The 21,897-nt window shown below is 28.1% G+C and overlaps 1 protein-coding gene across 17 annotated transcripts in view; it reads right to left on the bottom strand.

Moving 5' to 3' along the window:
• The window catches only part of LOC123266228 (RNA binding protein fox-1 homolog 2), a 177,280-nt gene that overhangs the window by 53,209 nt on the left and 102,174 nt on the right, over window positions 1-21,897 (bottom strand). For all 17 annotated transcript variants that reach the window (XM_044730337.1, XM_044730338.1, XM_044730324.1 and 14 more), the window contains 3 exons: window positions 12,117-12,404; window positions 7,060-7,338; window positions 6,037-6,090 (listed from right to left, as the gene is read on the bottom strand). In XM_044730337.1, coding sequence (XP_044586272.1) covers window positions 6,037-6,090; window positions 7,060-7,338; window positions 12,117-12,386 — 603 coding nt within the window. In that variant the 5' untranslated portion in view covers window positions 12,387-12,404. The remainder of the gene's footprint in view (window positions 1-6,036; window positions 6,091-7,059; window positions 7,339-12,116; window positions 12,405-21,897) is intronic.

Below are 21,897 nucleotides of genomic sequence, written 5' to 3'. Positions count from 1 at the left end.
AACATCAAGATGAGCTTATATCTTTAAAAATGTCAATAGTTTACAAGATACCAGGTCATTTCTTAATTATGTATTTAGAGATATGTTCTTGGATACAAAATTTTTCTTATTCTCTTGCTAATATAGATTATTAAAAAAATAAAATTGAAAATCATAGAGTAAAAAAATTTTATTAAGAATTAATTTATTTGAAAGGTTTAAATTGATGGATTGATTTTAAAATGATATTAATAAAGGAAATGAGTTAGCGCAAAATATAATAGTCGCGTGTAGGGTTTAAAACAATTATTCAAACTCTTAGAACACAAAAAGTACTGTAAATTGATTTAGCGGTCAACCGTTCAAAGAGCTTTAAGCAATTCTGGGAACAATTTATTTTAGTTTAAATCGGAAGCTAAGAATAACTTTTGTAATTAAGTAAAATATTTTCAAAAGATAAAATAAATCAATTTAAATAAATTCATGCAAAATAGTTGTATAATTAAGTAGACCTGATTTAAAATTAATTTAAAAAATTCAATTATTGTAGTTTTTAATTTAGGATTTTTTAGAATTATAAATAAAAAGTTCTGGTGCAGTAATTTATCAGAATGACGTTTTATTAGTTAATATAACCAATGGAGAACTAAACATGATAATTATATATGTAATAAAAAAAGATGCGGAAGGCTTTCTAGCTAGAAAAAATGCAACAGCTCGTCTAAAAACTACGAGGACTAACACCATTGGTTATTTATGTCGAAAGTAACGCGTAACTGACACGTACACTGCGAAATAAAGTGTCTCCCGTCGGGAATCATTTCGAAAGTACATAACTCTAGTTTTTGAATTTAAATAATTTAAATAAAATTGTTCAAAAAGATTTTTAATGCACTGAAATTATTTTTAATTTGTAAATTTGTAATAAAAAAAATGACTTTCGAATGACCGACAGGCTTGGATTTGTACGTTTGACTCGTCTTTTTTTAGTAAATTACAAAAGAAATTCCTTGAGTTGCTGTCACTTTAATAATTCAAAAATGCTGCACTTCATTAGGGATGCTACATTCCATTTACATTGACGAAGCTTTCGAGAGTATTATCAGCCTTTAATATTTTTTTTCAACGGCTAAAGCACAGTGCCTTTACAAAATGGAAGATACTCTACCCGCCGAGTCTAGCTTGGCGAATTACGAATTTTTAAATAAAAATTAATAAAATATTATATATATTTATTACGACGTGTGTATGTCTTTTTTTGACTTTCATGTGAAAATGTACGATATTTGCAGAAGCAGTATGGTGGCTGAAAGTTTTATTAATAACAGCGAGAGAGGATTAACGGATTCAAATAATTATAATGATATTTTAAATGAATATTTTATCATATTTTATTTTTAAAGCTTCGTATTGGAAATATGTTTTAATTACACAATAATTGGTTAATTATTTATTGGGCTTTTGTTTATTGTAAATTTATTTAAATTTTATTAATTTAAATTATAATTATTAATTTTGCTTCAAAATTTTTTTTTTATTTTTAATAAAATTATTTAATAAATAATGAGAATTATTAAGAGTAAAATTTCAAACAAATTTAGATTATAATTAATAATCTTGCTTAAAAAATTTTGTTTTTAATTTTAATAAAATTATTTAATAAATAATGCGAATTATAAAGTGTAAAATTTTATTAATTTAAATTATAATTATCATTAATTTTAGTTTTAAATTTCAATAAAATTATTTAATAAATAATGCGAATTATAAAGTGTAAAATTTTATTAATTTAAATTAAAATTATCATTAATCTTGCTTCAAAAATTTTGTTTTTAATTTTAATAAAATTATTTAATAAATAATGCGAATTATAAAGAGTAAAATTTTAAACAAAATATTTTTCTTGAATAAACTAAATTTTTTGTAAACATAAACAGAAAAAAATATCCAATATTGAAATATGTAAAATATATTTTAGATAAATTAGCATAGAAAAAAAATTTCCAAAAAAAGCTTTCACGGAAAAATATTAAAATTTCTAAGAAAGAAAATGTATAAAACATTTTTATCTCAGAAGTAATATATTGTTTTGATTTAAAATAATGTAAAAGTAGCATCCTCTCTCGCTTACTTAACATAAATCAAGAAACACTGGCAACACTCGTTCCAATCGATGTCCAACAAACATCGTTTATTTTGTTGAGGCCGAATAAATTTTCCTTTCTGCTTGCGCAATCGATCGATCACAGTTTCTATTTTATTTTCTACTCAGCTTACCCTCATACAAATAAAGATAAACAAATATATTAACACTTTAACCTGTTCTGTGAAAACTAATAAGATTTGTCACAGGACAATTTATAAAACTCTTGCGCTCTTTTTCGTAAACTTCAGTCGTTTAAAAAATTATTACCGGCTTGAAATGATAAATTATCAATGTATTTAAATGAAAACGGCATTACAATTGGCCTCGCATGATCGGTCAGTTTACCATAAGCTACTATCGTAAAAAAAACTTGTCCTACAGACGTCATGAAAGTACTTCCTCTATCGGTTTTGTTCTCGTGAAGATTCTGCTTAAGATCTTCTATCGTTGATAATTACCTTTAACAACCCCACGCGAGAAAGTTTGTGAATTGAGGTCGTGAAAAGGATAATTTAAAACTATTTTCAAAACGCTGATTATAGGAGACGACGAATATATTTTAAAGGCTAGTTATCATTGATAGTTCCGTTTGATTAAGTTGTCTTTATAATTTACATACTCTGAATAATTTTTCAATTCAAAAATCCCAATATTACCTTTACTAATTTAATTTATTACTTATGAAAGCTCAATTTTTTTTTAATATAAATTTATTGTGAAAAAAAAATTATTTAAATCAAGTAAATAATTTTAAACAATTTTATGTTCTTAATTTAAGTAAAAAAATTCTTAAATTAAGAAATTTTTCAGGTTTAAATAAATTTTATTTAATTCAAGAATTTTTCGTCTTAATTTAAGACAGTGAAATTTTTCAAAATTATTTTTTTTTGGTTTAAAAATTTTTCTTTTGATTAAAATTAATTTTTTTTCAGTGTATTAACAACGTGATGTTTAAATTTTATAAAAATAATTCTTAAAAAATTACCAGATTTTTTTTAAGCTATAAAAATGACTTTATTATTAAAATTTTATGAAAATAATTCTTAAAAAATGACCGGATTTTATTTTTAAGCTATTAAAATGATTTTTATGTAGTAGAAGAAAAAAACAGTTGTAAAAATTTTTAAAAAAGTCCTTGAGCTTGTAAAAATGTGATCGTATTAGGTAATATCGATGATAAAAAAGTTTGATGAGTATGATCCGGGAATAGAGAGTTTAATTAATCGTAGATAGAGAAAGACCGGGGGTCATCCGGAAACTGTAAGCGGCCCGTTCGCCGCCGGCTGTGCTTTACCACCTTCTTCTTCAGTCCATCGGTTCGTATACACCCCAGAGAGACGTGATTGGTAGTTACGACGGCGGATGCGACACGCGAGGCGAACTTCCGGCATGAAACGCCCGCGAGTGAAACGAGGTCCGTACGTGCTGAATTGACGACGATGAGACGAGGTCGAATTCAAACTAACTAACTAACAAACTAACTCACCCAAACGTTCAATTCAAAATAATTCTTACAGTTTCCGTCAAACGATTTTATCACGAGATTGTGCCACTTAGGCTCCGAGTGACCCCGTAGATCACCAGATTGTCGATTCGATACGACAACAGTTAAGTCATAATAGCTCATGTAAACAGTCACTTGATGATAATTTAACTCCTAACAATGATAACATTTATAACAATAACAACCTGGTCACATTGACGACCTACAGGTACACCTACTCTTACTATACCCTACCTACCCGCTCTGAATATGCAAGCTCACCCGGATGCCGCATGTCGTCGAGATGTATTACTGCGGATCTTATAACCCTAACCTCACCATTAATGTCGGCATTGAGTTACTTGTCATCCATATTTTAATTTATTTACATTCACACTCATTATTTTTAATATGAGCTAAGTCTGAGTAGCTTTTCAAGAGATTTGTTACTAATTTTTTTTTTTTTTTTTTTTTATTCAAACAGACCTTTACACTTAATGATACTTTAATTAATAATATTATTGATTTTTTTAAATAAAAAAATTATTACAAAGTTAAAAAAAAATTTCTCTATTGAAAATAAAATAAATTTTTTATTAATGCAATTTTTTTTTCAATTTATTTTTGGTAAATATTTACAAGTAGGGTCAAAGGTATTTTTGGCCATATTTAGATGAAAAATTAACATTTCCAAATTTTTTTTGATTCTGCTTGTTTTTACGGCGCATATATAATAAAAAATGTAAAAAAAAAAAAAAAATAAAGATTTTGATAGTTTTTTTTGCCTTCAAAAGTTGAAAAAAATTTTGGCTCTCATATTTTTGAATAAAATTTCTATTTAAAATTTTTTTGATATTTTTTTTTTTTGAGAAGTACATAAAAAAATGAACAATTAAAAAAAATTGAATATTACAATTTTTTTGTAAATTTATAAATTTTTTTGAAAATTTCAAAATTTATTAAAATTATGATAATCAATTTTTATTTTGAAAAGTACATAAAAAAAACGAACAATTAAAAAAAAGTTGAATATCACAATTTTTTTTTAAATTTATAAATTTGTTAAAATTGTGATTTTTTTTTAATTGTTCATTTTTTTATATATTTAAAAAAAATATATCAAAAAAATCAAATAAAAATTTTGATCATTAAAATGTTTGACCCCACTTGTAAATATATACTTTATTCTTTTTTTTTAATAAGGTAAAGCTTTCTTATTACAAAATTTTATTTAAATTAGTTAAAAAAATTTTTTTATTAAATAAAAATTCTCATATGGTAATAAAGATATAATTGATCAAATTAAGATGAGTTGATAACTGTATTTATAGCAAGTTATAAAATATTTAACAATAAAATAATTGACTTTAATTTATGTAAAATTCAAAGTTTTAATTTTAAAGTGTAATTTTCTGACAGGGCAATTAAAAATTGAAATAAAATTAATTTTTCAGTGTTCATTTAAAAATTTATACACAAAATCAAAGTTCATTTTTTCTTAAAAATAAATATTGGTTCTCTTAAATTTTCAGATAAATGATTAAATATTTACTTTTATCATTATGATGATGACAATAATAATAAGAAAAAATGAAGATAAAATTTTTGAATAAGGTGAATTTTAGTAACAAGTCTCTTAAAGGTTCTTAGAATATAACGTGGATCGATATGAAGTAGTTTTCTTCTTACTGTTACTGTTACTGATGTCCTAGGTGCTGACTCAATAAAAGTGAAACGATTTTTAACGAGTGTTGCCAGTGTATAGGAACGCAGGATCATCAGAGAATCTGAACGACGTAAAGTTGTAAGGCGTCGAGCTCTTGATACTCTTGAGACGTCTTTTATCCGTAGAAATGACGTTAAAAGAAAAAATAATATGACAAAAAGAGGAGATGAAAAAAAAAAAATAAAGATAAGAGCAAGGAAAAATAAAAATCGAGAATGGTAATAACAAAGGCGAAAGTTTTAACGACGCGACTTTGATATGAAGTAACTTGGGGCCTCGGGTGATCCTGCGTTACCGAAACAATTACAGTTGCCCCAGTATCTCCGTTCACAGGATGTCGTCTTGTCACTATACACGAGAACAAAGTTTCTCAATAAAAAACCATCGATGGTGCGGGCACCAAACCACCCGAAAGTTAAGTTTTAAGTCTAGACTTCGAATTATCGATAGCTTTTTTTATCCAGATTTTTTCTTTAGGCAACTTTTCGACTTGCAAAAAGATACGGCAAACTTTTTATTTGATACAAACATGAAGTATAACTTACGAAAAGTGGATAACTGTACAATTTCGATCAAATCTACCGGTCAATTGACATCCTGGAGAGACACTAGGGTAGTACTTGTCAATAAATTATTATTTATTTATTTATTTCTTTTTCATTTATTAATTTAAGTCGCTTCCAGAGGATCGCGATCGCTTACCTTACTCCCACGTTCGTTAAATATTATTTCTACATCCAAAATAGGACCGTATTGCTGGAAAAAAAAATTAAGTGTTATTATTTGAAATATTTTTTATGACTTTTGTTAAAATTGCACTGTACTTTCTTAACTATTGACATTTTTAATGATATAAGCTCATCTCGATGTTACACTCATCAAGAGCTTTCATTTGAGTACCCACATGCATTTTCATATATTTTTCATATATTCATATATATAAATATATAAAATATATGAAATATTGATGTGGGTACTCAAATGAAAAGTCTTGATGAGTGCAACATCAAGATGAGCTTACATCTTTAAAAATGTCAGTAGTTCACAAGATATTTGTTAAATTGCACTGTACTTTCTTTAATATTCACGTTTTTAAAGATATAAGCTCATCTTAATATTTCACTCATCAAGAGCTTTCATTTGAGTACCCACATGAATTTTTGATATATTTTTCATATATACATATATATAATATATATAAATATATAAAATATACGAAATATTGATGTGGGTACTCAAATGAAAGGTCTCGATGAGTGTAATATCAGGGTGAGCTTATATCTTTAAAAATGTCAATTTTTTACAAGATACTTGTTGAATTGCACTGTACTTTTTTAACTATTGAAGTTTTCAAAGATATAAACTCATTCTGATCTTACACTCATCAAGAGCTTTCATTTGAGTACGCACATGCTTTTTCATATATTTTTCATATATACATATATATATAAATATATAAAATATATAAAAAATTGATGTGGGTACTCAAATGAAAGGTCTCGATGAGTGTAACATCGGGATGAGCTTATATCTTTAAAAATGTCAATATTTCACAAGATACAAGGTCATTTCGTAATTATGTATCTAGAGATAGAGAGAAAATTTACTGTGTAAGTAATATTTATGTAAATAAATAAAATCAAATATTGTGCAATTAAATAATTGTTACGTTATAAAGTTCTTCACTAACGGGTTACATAAAAAAAAATTTAATAAGAAACTCACTCCAAACATTGCCCTGAGATCAGGGTCTCTGAAACGAAAAGGTATGTTGCTGACGTGGAGTCGCTTTGGCTGACCCTTGAGGTCAGTTCCTTGTGTCGCTGTCGCCGGTGTCGTCGCTCCCGACGTAACGGGCACCATGCTGTTATTCTCAACTCCACCCTCAGGACTTGCTTCAGTCCCACCTGAGGTTGGTGCTGGTTGCTGACCTCCGCTGTTCGCTGCTGCTACTGCTGCGGCTTGCACTGCTGCTGCTTGCACTGCTGCTTGAAATACCTCTGACTGTTCAACAGAAATAAAAAAATTCAAAGAAAACTATTAACAATACGAGTTAATTTTAAAATTTAAATGTGATCATTTAATTTATTATTATAATTATTAGAATTGATAATTGCGGAGAATTTTTTTTAATTAGGGTAAAATTTAATTATTGAAAAAAAAGTTAGTTAATTAAGTAAATAATAAAATAAAATTGAGTAAAAAATTTATATATAACTTTCAAAATGTAAATTTGTCTAATTAAAGTTAAAAATTTTAATTTTAATTTTAATTTTAACAAGTAAATGATAATAATTAACTTGAAATTTTATTGCAAAGTAATTTTTTAAAAAAGTTAACTCAGAAATTTATATTATAAAAGTTTATACAATAGAAAACTCATTTTAAAAGTTAAACTCAATCTAAATAATAACGCAGTAAATTGATTAAAAAATTTTAATAAATCTCTTTAAATAAGTAACTGAAAAAATAATTAAATAGAGATATGTTTATTTAAATAACATAGCAATTACAATATAAACCACAAATCAATAAAATTTATTGATAATATTTTTAGTAATATAATAAATATAATGTATGTAAATGAAGTAAGTAATTAATTTAGAGGAGAAATTTGATTGTTCGATTCTATGCAAATAGATGGATTTAATAATTCATAATACAAAATCTATGCAGATGAAATTCAATAAATTCTCGAGTGAATTGCGGAATGGAAATAATTAAATTGTTTGCATTATAATGAATTGTTTGGAATTCTCTTTATATTTACTGAATGAGACGGACAGATAAATCGAAGTGGTGATGATCGAGCTCACTCAGTAATAAAGTAAATAGTTCTTTGATATTAGATGGAATATACCGGCAGATGGTGTAGGTCGAGGTGAGCGCATACTGTTTGATATTCTAACACAGTTGTCTCGTTTCCTATCATCTCTAAGTAGAAATGGGTGCCTTTACGAGCTGAGAATACTCAGGACATTGAAGCTTAGCCAACCAAGAAGCTTGCGAACATCCCAGAACTATCGCTTTACGTATTCAACTCATCCTCCCATTTACGATCTTACGATGTTATATGTCTTGCTTGCTATTCTCTTTTCTTTTCTTCTCTGGGTACTCTATTCTACTCTGCGCTTTACTTTACTTTCATGGAAACTCATGTAAATCGGGAATAACTAATTGAGAAAAAAAAAAAACTTCTCTGTTGTCGTGTAGAACACGAAAAAGGTCAGAAAAGTTTATATACATACACAGAAAGAAGTTTTTTCTTTTTCTTTCTGCTAAATCCTTAAGAAGTCTTGGAAAATTTTTCTAGACGCAAAGTTTTCAGAGTAAGAAAAAATATATGTTCCAGCTGGAGATTGAGAGAGGAAAAAAAAGTTTCAGTACGGATTATCAGAGCTTTACCCAAAAAAGAAACAAAATAAATTGGAGAATCACGAAGCAAATGTTTGAGAATTATTAGAGATAGGTAATTCAACCCCAAATTTTCATGAATCCCAAAGTTCGCTTGGTGAGAATATTTCACAAAGTTCATGTACTCTGCCCTCGACATGGCAATTAGAGGATAAATGAAATTATTCCATGTGGAATCATAATTCTTGTGAAGTAAGGAGTTTAATAGAGGTTGAAACTTTAAATAAATGGGTTTGAATCTGTTTTACAGTATGTATTTCAAATGAGATAGCAAATCTTTATTTCGTCAAAATTTTTTATACTATTATAAAAATTTATAAATTATCACTGTTACATTGAAAAAAAAAATTAACTTAATTCAAGAGAAAAAATTCTTTGACCAAGAATATAATTTTGAAGAGGGTAGTTGTTTTGAATCAAGACGAAAAATTCTTGAATCAAGTAAAATTTCCTTAAATCAAGAATATTAAGTTCTTCAAAATTATATACTTGATTCAAGAACATTTTTTTTTCTCAGTTTTTTCTGAGATTTCTGGCTTGGTAACCAACCCCATATATTTTTTCAAAGTTTGTCTTTGCTCTCATTTAATTTCTTTCATTATTTTTCATTCAATTAACATCTTTATATAACTCGAACAGATACTACAAGCTTCCAGCTTTACTAGTATTCAGGTTCGATGGATTTCCATCGAACTAATGTAGAAGAGAAGAAATCTCTCGGCCTATAGGGAAGATGGAGTGTCCATCTATTGGTTTGAATGAGACTCACTAGTCATTTGTGACCAATAGGCTGAAAAATTCTAATTTTTTTTTCTGTGTAGAAATACTTCATCAAATCATATTCATATTCATTTTCGCCATCTATATTGAGTTGAAGAGCTGAGAGGCGATCTGGTCGTTTTTAAATAGTTGATACGCGTCGCTTAGTTACTTCTGTAAATTATTGTAATTGTTAATATCACTTTTGTTTCTGTTTTCCGAGATCTAATAGCTCACATTATATGATCTTACTGATTATTACATTTTTTATACGTGTTAATTGTCCAAGAAATATTAGATTGTTATTAGAAGATTTAAGATTAATTAAAGTTTGATAAAAATGTTTATTATTTAATAGTTTGCGTTAAAATATAAAAACTAACAATCACTCGCCACATAAGCTTAATTTATATGAATTTGATAAATTTTACGTGAATAGTTTGTGTCTAGTGTTGAATTTAGAGAAAAACACTTACTTTTCATGGTACCATAAATTTAACCTATGAAACTATTATACTAACAGCTTTTTGTTCGTCTATTACGACAAAAAAACAAATTTAATACTGTCAAAAGTTATTGGAGAAAAAAAATATACGCAAACATAAAAAAGATTTTTTTTTTTTTCATTTGAATTATTTTTTGCTTCAATTGTTAATTTTTTTTATTTTATTTCCGATAAAATGAACATGTAAGGTGTACTTTCGTATTTATTAAATTCGCATTCACTCGGTTATTCTTCCAATACATAATAGAGCATAAAATACTTATAAAATTCTGCATGAATGAGTAAAAAAAATAAAATGAAGCTTAATAATAATTTAGTAGCAAAAAAAGCTCTGAAAAAAAAAGTTTTAATAATAGCTGTTCAATCTTAGACTTAATTACTGCTTTACTTGATCTTCAGTGAGAGTATTAAACATTTTTTAATAAATATTTTTTATAAAATAAAAACCGTAAAGCAAGAACTAAAAGAACGATAATGTAGAAGAAGATAAAACAGCGCGAACAAGATTAAGGATGAAGGGAAATTTGATTTAGGGTACAATATTTATCAGAGACCTGGTTTTTCTTGAATTCGCCTCTTTATATTATATATATATATATATATATATATATATATATATATATATATATATATATATATATACATATATATGCTCTTTGTAATATTTTGTTCTTTATTCGAGTTGAATTTTTTGTTCATCCCTCTTTTCATGTCATGCAGGTCGTCTCGGGGCGGACAACAACACGGTGAGTGTTTCTACGGTGTTACGTGGCTGGAATGAGTACCGTGAGAACGTTTCTAGGAGAGTACGTGCACTTTTTTTTTTTTCTCTTATCGAGACGAAAGGAAATGGCTTCGTTTGTGGTTCCTTCAGTGTACACTTCCAACACGTTCAAACACACCCGCAGTAATTCCAAAAATAAACTAAAAAAGTCTCTGATAAATTTAAGTTTCTTTTATTTTCAAATAAAATCCGATTGCTCGAGTTAACCCACGAATTGAAAATTTAAGATCAAGTCGCTGCTTCAAAAAAGTATCAATATATTTGCCACACCACCCTTCTTATGAATAGAAAATTCTACCTTCATTTCTTCTCTTGCTACTAACCTACTCATTCTGTGAAAAATTTATTTAGCTTGCATTGAAACCGGCTAAATTAGGATACAATATTCATAGTTCTGGGTTTTTATTGGATATATGCTCGAGGGACGAAAGCCAATTTTGGATTCAATATTTATACTGTAAATTTGAATTTTTTTATCGGCAAGAATCATTTCTATTAAGGTAAAATATTTTTTTTTTCACTCAAGTTTTATTTGCCTATTCATTAAAGAGTTACTAACAACTTTGCAGTCACTATGTGACTGCCTTGACTTGTGAACTATAAATAAATATAATTTTGCTTTATTAAACAATAACTTAAATTGTTAAATTGCACTGTACTGTTTAAATATTGACGTTATTAAAAATATAAGTTCATCCCGATGTTACACTTATCAAGAGCTTTCATTTGAGTACCCACATGCATTTTTATATATTTTTCATATATAAATATATATAATATATATAAATATATGAAAAATTGATGTGGGTACTTAAATGAAAGGTTTTGATGAGTGTAATATCAGGATGAGCTTATATCTTTAAAAATGTCAATAGTTCCGAGATACAAGGTCTTTTTTTAATTATGTTAAATTGCACTGTACTTTCTTAACTATTGACGTTCTTAAAGATATAAGCTCATTCCGATGATACACTCATCAAGAGCTTTCATTTGAGTACCCACATGCATTTTTTATATATTTATCATATATACATATATATAATATATATAAGTATATGAAATATTGATGTGGGTACTCAAATGAAAGCTCTTGATGAGTGTGACATCAGGATGAGCTTATTTCTTTAAAAATGTCAATAGTTCTCAAGATACAATGTCATTTCTTAAATATATATTTTGCTTATTCTCTTAATAATATAGATTATAATTTCTTTAGAAAAATTATCAATTTTTTTTTTCTAAATTTGAACACTAAAAAAAAATTAAATAGCAGATAGAAGGAGCAGAAGAATAGTTATAAGATTAAAAAAAATATCTTACAATTGCCTGTTGATCAACCCCATTTGGAGGAGGTGGTGGACTAAAACTAGTTGCAGCCGGCGCACCTGGCGCAGTTTGATGTTGCGTCCCTTGTGTGGTTTGTATTTGTGGCCCTCCAGGGGTTGCTTGCTGCTGAGATCCGGTATTTTCCTCTTTTACCGGTACTGGCGGAGGTGGTTTTACTTCTCCAGCAGCTCCCGAGGCCCCCACGACCCCAGTTACTCCGTTAACCGGAGGTGGAAATACACCCCCACCATAAGGCGCAGCCATTCCTGTCTGCACCACGTGCTGTAACAAAAAATAAAAGGATCAAAATTAATATTTCTTTGATACTTTTTCAACTGACTTTACTCTGTATTGCGTATAACTAATAAGGTTAAAATTGCAAAATTGAGCAGCATCTGTGGAAGACATTTGCAGGGTCTGAATAAAATACAAAAAGAAAAATTTTTAAAGTGCTAGAGGCTTTCGATATTGGAGCCCGAGTTACAAGATATTTTTTATTTTTTTTCAAGAATTCCGATAGGCTAGAAAATATAATGGGAATGGCTCGACGTAACACAGAAGTCAGAGCTGCCAATTCTCAATGGAAAAATTAAATTTGCTTGAGGCGATGAAAGTAGAACATTTGGCAGTACGCCACTGAAAACCTAAGGCTATATAAAGAGAAAGAGGAAATGAAGTGGTGGTATATACATATTATATAATATATAGTATAGTTGTGTTTGGACTCATTTGAAAATTCAAATGTAAAACAGGATGCGAGGAGGGCAAAACACTGGAATCATAACGAATATCCTTGGCTTTCTCTAATCTACACCCTTGCTTCTCGGGTACATTCTAAATCGGTCTTTCGATAAGCTGCGACATGCTGCCTGGCTGTCAGAGACCCCCGGGGCTTTAGAGCTTTCTCTTTACTCTTCTCTACCTCTACTCTCTTCACCCATACTCACGCTTCCGGGTTACTATCAACCCTCGAGCTAAACACTACAAAGTGGATAATAACCAAGGATAATTATCGAACTGAGCCAATGCTTCCAGCTGCTGCCGCTACTCCACTTTTATACAATACCATTTTATATATTTTTAATTATTCTTATATAATATTCCTTCTTTTGTTGCAATTAGATTTAACTGTTCAATTTAAGTTAATTTTTTTTACTAATTAATAAAATTTCATCTGAAAATTTTCGATAGTTTCATATTTTATCAGCGTATTAATTTCCAGTATAAGTGCGACAATACAAGAATGCTGAAAAATTCATCCAATTGTTTTGTCTATATGATTAAGAAAATGAGAAAAATTTTATCTCCAGGATAGTTAAATGATAAAATCTGTTTTTTTGGTCTATATCTTGTAAACTATTGACATTTTTAAAGATATAAGCTCATTTTGATGTTATACTCATCGAGATCTTTCATTTGAGTACCCACATCAATTTTTCATATATTTCATATATTTATATATATTATCTATATGTATATATGAAAAATATATCAAAAATACAAGTGGGTACTCAAATGAAAGCTCTTGATGAGTGTAACATCGGGATGAGCTCATATCTTTATAAATGTCAATAGTTAAGAAAGTACAGAGCAATTTAACAAATATCTTGTGAACTATTGATATTTTTCAAGATATAAGCTCATTTTGATGTTATACTCATCGAGACCTTTTATTTGAGTACCCACATCAATTTTTCATATATTTATATATATTATATATATGTATATATGAAAAATATATCAAAAATACAAATGAGTATTCAAATGAAAGATCTTGATGAGTGTAACATCAGGATGAGCTTATAACTTTAAAAATGTTAATATTCAAGAAAATACAGTGCAATTTAACAAGTATCTTGTGAACAATTTACATTTTTAAAGATATAAGCTCACCCCGAGATTACACTCATTGAGACCTTTCATTTGAGTACCCACATCAATTTATCATATATTTATATATATTATATATATGTATATATAAAAAATATATAAAAATGCGTGTGGGTACTCAAATGAAAGCTCTTGATGATTGTAACATCGGGATGAGCTTATATCTTTAAAAATGTCAATATTTAAGAAAGTACAGTACACTTTAAGAAAAGTAAATATATAATTGCTCGTTATTAATTGTTAATTATTAATCTAGAAAATATTTAAAGAAATTTATAGAGGATAAAAAAATGTTTGATGAAATTTTTCAAGGAAAAATAATATTGTATACTCAACACAAGTTGAATAAACTATTTAATGTGTAATGTAAAAGAAATATTTGAGTTTTGCTTGAAAATCCTTTTTTAAAAGGTTTGAAGTATGCTTTAAAATGGAAATGAAATGCAAGTTGAGCAAGTAAAAGAAAGGGAGGTTTCTGTAAAGGAGTTTTGTGAAGCGATCAAGACGAAGACGCTATAAAAGAAGAAAATAAAAAACGTGTGTGACATTTGATAGGGAGAAAAATACAGGGTATAAAAATTCAAACGGAAACTTAAGTCTCTCAGGAGAAGTTTAATATTTAAAGAAAAGAAATAAATAGATTTTTATTTTCTTTTTAATGTCTTCTGGTCTTAAGGGATGAAAGTAGGTAAAAGACTCAACCAAACTATTTAAAGTTTTATAAACAACGTATAATTAGTTTTGGAATAAAAATTATTTATATCTAAGCATTATAGGGTTTTATTCGGAATTTAACTTGTGCCCTTTAATAAATATAAAACCAGTAATCAAAGATTTAATTTATTTCTTCATTTCGTTACAGTAAACAAATTGTAATGTAAATAATAAAATTTATTAAATAACAAAAAAGTATGGAAAAACGAGGAGAGAAAAATGATGGACGTATTTCAAATATACGAAGCGTAAAAAAAGTGAAAAATAAAATTTTTTTTTCATGTTAAATAAACTGACGGAATTTAAAATACTCTATTCATATTTGTTTATAAAATATAGAAGCAATCCAATTTTGGCAACTTATATTTAAAAAAATGATTGACTTGGAAAAATGAAACCTTGTCAGTAAATAGCAATATCAATTTCAGATGGGATTAAAACAAAAACAGACACAAACATCAAAATTTTCAGCTTTTAATTGGATACTGATTGGCAAACCGATCTATAATATTTTTGGGGTGAATTTAAAAGTTAATTTTTACGTACAATATTTAGTTCTATACTCAAAGCTTGCGATACTAATCTTAAAGCACCAGAAAAAAATTCTACTACAGCTTTAAAAAACAGTCATAAAGTATCTTTAAAACTCTATTACAGATTTTCTTTCTGCAGATTAAAGAACAAACATTATTTACAATTTTCAACGAAACTAAATCCATTGAAAAATTTACCAAGCTAGCAAATCTATTACACTAAAAATAACCAATGACACATCGAAGAAATGTAAGAAAAGATTCCAACAGAAATATAAGTCTTTTTGTTTTAGAATTCTCATTCATGCCATAGTTTACTTCATATCTATTACGAACTATAGAATACAGAGTTATAATCCAGTAATAGTACATAAAATTAAGCGAGAAATGTAGAACATTCCAACTCGCGTGTAAAATAGCAACGCGAATTGAGTTTTCTCACCTTGCTTCGTGGTGTGAATATTATTTTACACTGTATCTGCAACCGAAATTTACAATTTTGCGATACGATTGTTTTTTACTATAAAAAAGTACCACATTAATTATTTATTTTTCTTTAAGGTAGTTTGGGTGCTAAATGACTTCAACTTGACCCCATATTTTTTATATTAATTCGAAAGATTATGATTTTATACATCTATAAGAAAAAAAATCAGATTTTTTTACCACACCGTTTAAGAGATATAATTAATTAAAGTTTTGCAAAAATACACGATCTCTTATAAGTGTCCTTGTTCAATAACTGCGGAAATGGAAGGTTTATAAAAAATCGGCCAACTTGACCCCTTAAAAAAAAACTTTCCAATAGGCAGAACAATGTTTCATACATATTCTATCAAAATTTGATAATGATTTACCATATAGTTTTAATTCAATTAATTTTTTAATATCAAAAATTGGTTTCTATCGTTGTTGTTTGTCGGAGATAGTACTCCCCCATCTTTATCAGAAAAATGGCGACTTCTCGGTGCGCGGCAAATTTGAAATTGAAATATAATCATAAAGTTTTTTAGCATTAAAATAAATTGTTATTAAACATACATTAAAAGTTGACGTAAATTATAGCAGATTTAACATATTGAAGTGATATTTGAAAATTTAAACAATAAATGAACACCGTGAGCAACTGTTTCAAGTACTGACCTTACATAACCTATAACAGTTGTTATTGTTTTGTGACAGAGCTCAGTACTTATCAGTTGATATTTTAATAGTTATATCATTATAATTGAGGTTATAATTGAGGATGGTTTTACTTGTATCACTGTAGTGTTTTACAAGGGAGAGCGGGGAATTATTGTCTCTCCACTTTTTTCTCCGCAATATAATCTCTCAACCCCGTCATTATAACTCTCAACCACTTTTTCGTCCCCACCCCCCTGCATGTTGGGATTTTTTCTTTCATGCCCGACACACATGTGCTGCGACTGTGGCCGTCTTACGCGTTATAATCAGTACCTGCATTTGCATTACGGTCTTAAATAGTATGGAGGTACTTCTATAATGACATTTTACCTCCATAACTATATGGGAAAACCACAGAAAACCCGACCGGTACAGAGGCTGGCAATGAAACGCACATATTCTTAGTTTATAATCATTGAAAAATATTGGTGCGCGCCGGAATCGAACCCTGGTCCCACTCTTTCGAAATGCAGGTACTGAGCCGATTAGGCTATTGCCAACCTTTATATCATTATAATTATTTAACCATAATTATCAATTGAATTTATTCAATTAAAATCTAATTAGAAATAATTTTATCTTTTATGCTATTTTTCGAGTGATCACTTGCAAAAAAGTGATGCAAAAAAGAAAAAAAAATATCTGTTAATTTGACCTTGGATTCCGACGACCAAACTAGCTTAAACAAACTGACGGTGCAGATATAATGAAAAAGTAATACTTAAAAAATGGAAATCCTTTTGTTCAGTGATTACGAGATGAGTTATGAAAGCTCAACAATCAATTTACTTATTGCTCGGATATAAAGTAAAAAAAATGTAAAATAAAGTGGACGAAAGTTTGTTCTTCGAAAGTTCAACACTTAATAAACCAGCAAAGAAATTTCTTTCAATGTAATAGACTACTTGAGTTTCACTCTGTCTGTAATGCTTTCAGGACTTGTTTTTGGCTTTCAGTCTTTTTCCACCCCCGTAAAAAAGGGTAACCATACTAAAAGCAAGTGAGATTGAATGTGAAGAGTCGAGGCTTCTTTGCAAGTAAAACCTTTGGTGTGAAAACCACTTTCACCCTCCTTCATCTTTTCCTTCTTCTTTTTTCCAACCTTTTTCTCTCTTTTTCTTCTACCTTCTACCTTATTTTTCGTTCCATCAACATCAGCATCAGCATCAGCGCCATCAACTTTTTTCCCGTCTTCTATTTCTTTATTTTCATTATATTATCCCTGATGCTGTGGTAGCCGGAAGACATTACCGCCGTCGCGTTTAACGAAGCGCAAAGTACAAAATTTAAACGTGTAATTGCACTAAAAAATTACGTTAATGACTGACTTAATGAGGTAGTCGAGAATTTAAGAGATGAAGAAAAAAATGAATAAAATTCAAGCCTCTAAATAGAAGAAGAAATAAAATTATAAAACTAAAATGAATAATTGATTTCGGTATTTACATTTTAAATTTGCCAATTTTTGATCTTGAAATATTTTATTAAAATAAACTTGAAGAATCTTGTACCTCAGTGAATCGATTGCCGGGGCACTTTAAAGTGATCAAATCAGAGATAAAAAAATTTCACAATTGCCGACAGCTCAAGGGGTGCTTTTCTGGTGTCAAGAGAAAATTCAGACTAGAAAAGAGGCTTGTAACAGTGAGAAGAAAGCTTTAAAGTCGCGTTAATTAAGTCGTCACCTCGTTATACGAGTTCCTAGAGAGTCTCGCGTGCCCGTTAATGATCCTAAGGAGTTCTTCAATAGACTGCTTTTATTTTTCTTTCGTTATTCACACTACTTCTTTGTGTCTTACTTTTCATCCCTTCATCATTATGCATATATAATTCCTTAACTCAATTTATTAAACCCATTTAAGAACATCAAATAAATTATTGTTGCAAATTATTAAGTTACAACATTTGGCAGTAATTAAAGCCAAAATTTTTATTTATTTTTTCAATTAAAATCTACTATAATTAGCTTCTTTTCAATGGTACTAACTAATTAATATATTCTCGATGTAGCTACTTATTAATGCAATAAAGTTTTGCTGAATATTTGATGAACAATAAATCTACTTTTATAATTACATTGCAGACTATTGATTGGAAATTGAGGCAAAAAAAAACTTCAAGTGCTAGTTGAATAAAATTTCCAATACTGGGTTCACTTAAATTAAAATATACCTTAAGGCAAACAGAGTTTGATAATGTAAATTAAAATCAATTGAAAATTTTAAATTAACTATAAAAAATTAAAAAATTATTTGAATCAGTTGCTGCACTGATAAAAGGATTTGTTTATATTTAATAAGCTTTATTAACTTTTAATAAATGATTTTTTAACATCATAGGATTTAATAAATATTTATTAACAGTTAATAATTAATTTATTAAGTACAATTTATTAACTGTTAGTGAATATTTATTAATGGTTAATGAATATTTGTTCACTGTTGACAAATATTTATTTAAAATAAAAAGCAAAAATAATTTTCTTTTGACACTTTTTACAACCCTATAGCTGGAATACATGATAATAATAAAATACACTAAATAAATTAACCTTTTTAATATTTAGAAATATAAAAAATATTTATGAGCTGTGATAGAATTTGGTATTTTACAATAAATGGTATTATAATGTAATATAATTAATGCAAATAATTTATAAAGATAATTTTTGTTTATAAGCAATCTTCATATCATATAAAATTGCAAGCCAAACAAATTAACTGTTGATAAATATTTGTTAAATATTAATAAATACTTACTAACTATTAATAAATATTTATTGAATGTTAAAAACTATTTATTAAAATTTAATAAATTAAATAATTGTCTTAAATAAATTAAATTATTAATAGTTAATAAATCCTTCTATCAGTGTGGAGCTTTAAATGTACGCAGTAAAAAATTTTGCATTATTGCGTCAAAAAACTTAATGTTAAATATTTTTGTGATAAATATTTAACACTTATTCTATTAAATCAAGAGAAAAAATTGTTAAATATTTAACATAAAAATTTTTAACACAAAATTTTTTACTGTGTAAATATATAATAAAATTCTTCTGAAAATTGACATAATTGAAGATAATATTGAAATTACGAAACAAGATTATTAAAGCTTAACTATAATAATAATATTATAATAAATTCAGTGATAGCATGACACATCAATTTAGACGATTGATTCGATAAAAGTTATTTTACTCACGGTTGGTATAATACAACTAGGTTAGAGATAGAGTTTAAATTCTCGCGGGTAGGTTCCGAAATTGCCCGAGGATGAAATTCTCGAGGCGGCAGAAAATCAAATTAACGACGTCTACGTTCAGTTGGTATAAACTACGGAGCTTTATATGTGAGCCTGTGTCTTTGCAACCCAACAACTCTTCTCATTATTATTATTATTATTGTATATCTCTCTCTGAAAGCACCCTACCCTTAACATTTATAACCCGCGTACTCTTATACGTGCTCTCGTTACCACCTCTAGCTAAATATAATACCTTAATTCGTATTAATGGATGGCCCAACGCCTGAGCAAGTCTTATTACTTCATACATTCACACACCTGTATTCTATATGTCTATCTCTAAATTTCAAACTATTTCTACCCTGCTACAGTGTAAATTCAACTGTTGGTAGAAACTTCTCCTACTTCATCAACCAGCATCCACTTTGAAGCTCGCCAGACTGACGAGTTTCACAATCCACCTGCGCAAGACATTGTTCAACTAATTAAAGAGCTCTTAACAACTGGGCAAGAGTTGCCGTACTCTTGCAATAACTACAATCGATACTTTTATAAGCCACCACTACACTACCACTATTACAACCATTACCACCACCATTCTCTCTTCTCGAACTCCAATCTCATCAAGGGAGAATTAATTAAACTGTCGTAATTGAAACTAGATAAAATATTTAACTACCAATATACTGTATATCTATATATGTACATATGAACTTTTAAAATCAAACATTCAACGACTTTTAAAGTAAACATTTTCGAAAAATAATTTTAATTAATAACGACAAGGTGAATATTAATTAGCATCTAAAGTTTTTTAAATAAAAACTAGCAACCTTGCAGTCACTATGTGACTTTTGAACTATAAATAACTTATTAAATAATGTCGTTTGTTAAATTGCACTGTACTTTTTTAAGTATTGACGTTTTTGAAGATATAAGCTCATCCCGCTGTTATACTTATCAAGAGCTTTCATTTGAATACCCACATGCATTTTTTATATATATATATATATATGAAAAATTGATGTGGGTACTCAAATGAAAGGTCTCAATGAGTGTAAAGTCAAGGTGAGCTTATATCTTTAAAAATATCACTAGTTGACAAGATAGCAATGTCAGTTCTTAATTATTGATATTTTTAAAGATATAAGCTCATCTTGATGCTACGCTCATCAAGAGCTTTCATTTGAGTACCTACATGCATTTTAATATATTTTTCATATATACATATATATAATATATATAAATATATGAAATATATGAAAAATTGATGTGGGTACTCAAATGAAAGGTCTCAATGAGTGTTAAGTCGGGGTGAGCTTATATCTTTAAAAATATCATTAGTTGACAAGATAGCAATGTCAGTTCTTGATTATTGATATTTTTAAAGATATAAGCTCATCCTAATGTTACACTCATCTAGAGCTTTCATTTGAGCACCCACATGCATTTTTGATATATTTTTCATACATACATATATATAATATATATAAATATATGAAAAATTGATGCAGGTACTCAAATGAAAGGTCTTGATGAGTGTAACATCGGGATGAGCTTATATCTTTAAAAATATCAATAGTTCACAAGATACAAGGTTGTTTCTTGGATATTAATTAGCTGTTTTTTTTAAAAAGCTTTTTTTTATTTATAAACAGTTATAGACAAAAACTAAAAGGGGGTCGTTGGATTATTGAGCTGAATTTTAATATCAACAAAGCCCTCGAGCATAAAGCATCTCTCTTATCTGTAGTTATAGCAAAAGAAGAAAGAATCGTACAGAGTTTTTCTTTCGTTCAATATTCTATTCAATTTAGTTACTCTTACGGTAGCTTCGAAACAATAGCTTCGATTATTTACCCATCAAATCATTTCAAGCTGCTTCATCTTTCTCAACGTCGCTATTCTATTGTTTTATTCAGAACAATGCCAACAATGAGACACTACGTTAATCACCTATGTATTTGCTGTCGGCTATACAAGATATCTCGGGAGATTAAATTTTAATAGATTAATTAATGCACTTTCTTCCCTGCTTGTCCCGTTAATACTGACGTTGAATTAACAACTTGAGTACTGAAATTTTCAATACAATATATTTTGTCAATAGTTTCAAGTCTTTTATTTTTTGTAAGATATTTATTATTTAAATACAATACAGCAATTTTTTATTATTTATATTTAGCACGAAATTTTTTTATTCAATA

The sequence above is a fragment of the Cotesia glomerata genome, linkage group LG5, assembly GCF_020080835.1.
Source record: "Cotesia glomerata isolate CgM1 linkage group LG5, MPM_Cglom_v2.3, whole genome shotgun sequence".
Lineage (NCBI taxonomy): Eukaryota > Metazoa > Arthropoda > Insecta > Hymenoptera > Braconidae > Cotesia > Cotesia glomerata.
Note: the sequence above shows the minus strand (reverse complement) of the source record. Positions and strands in the feature narration are given on the sequence as shown.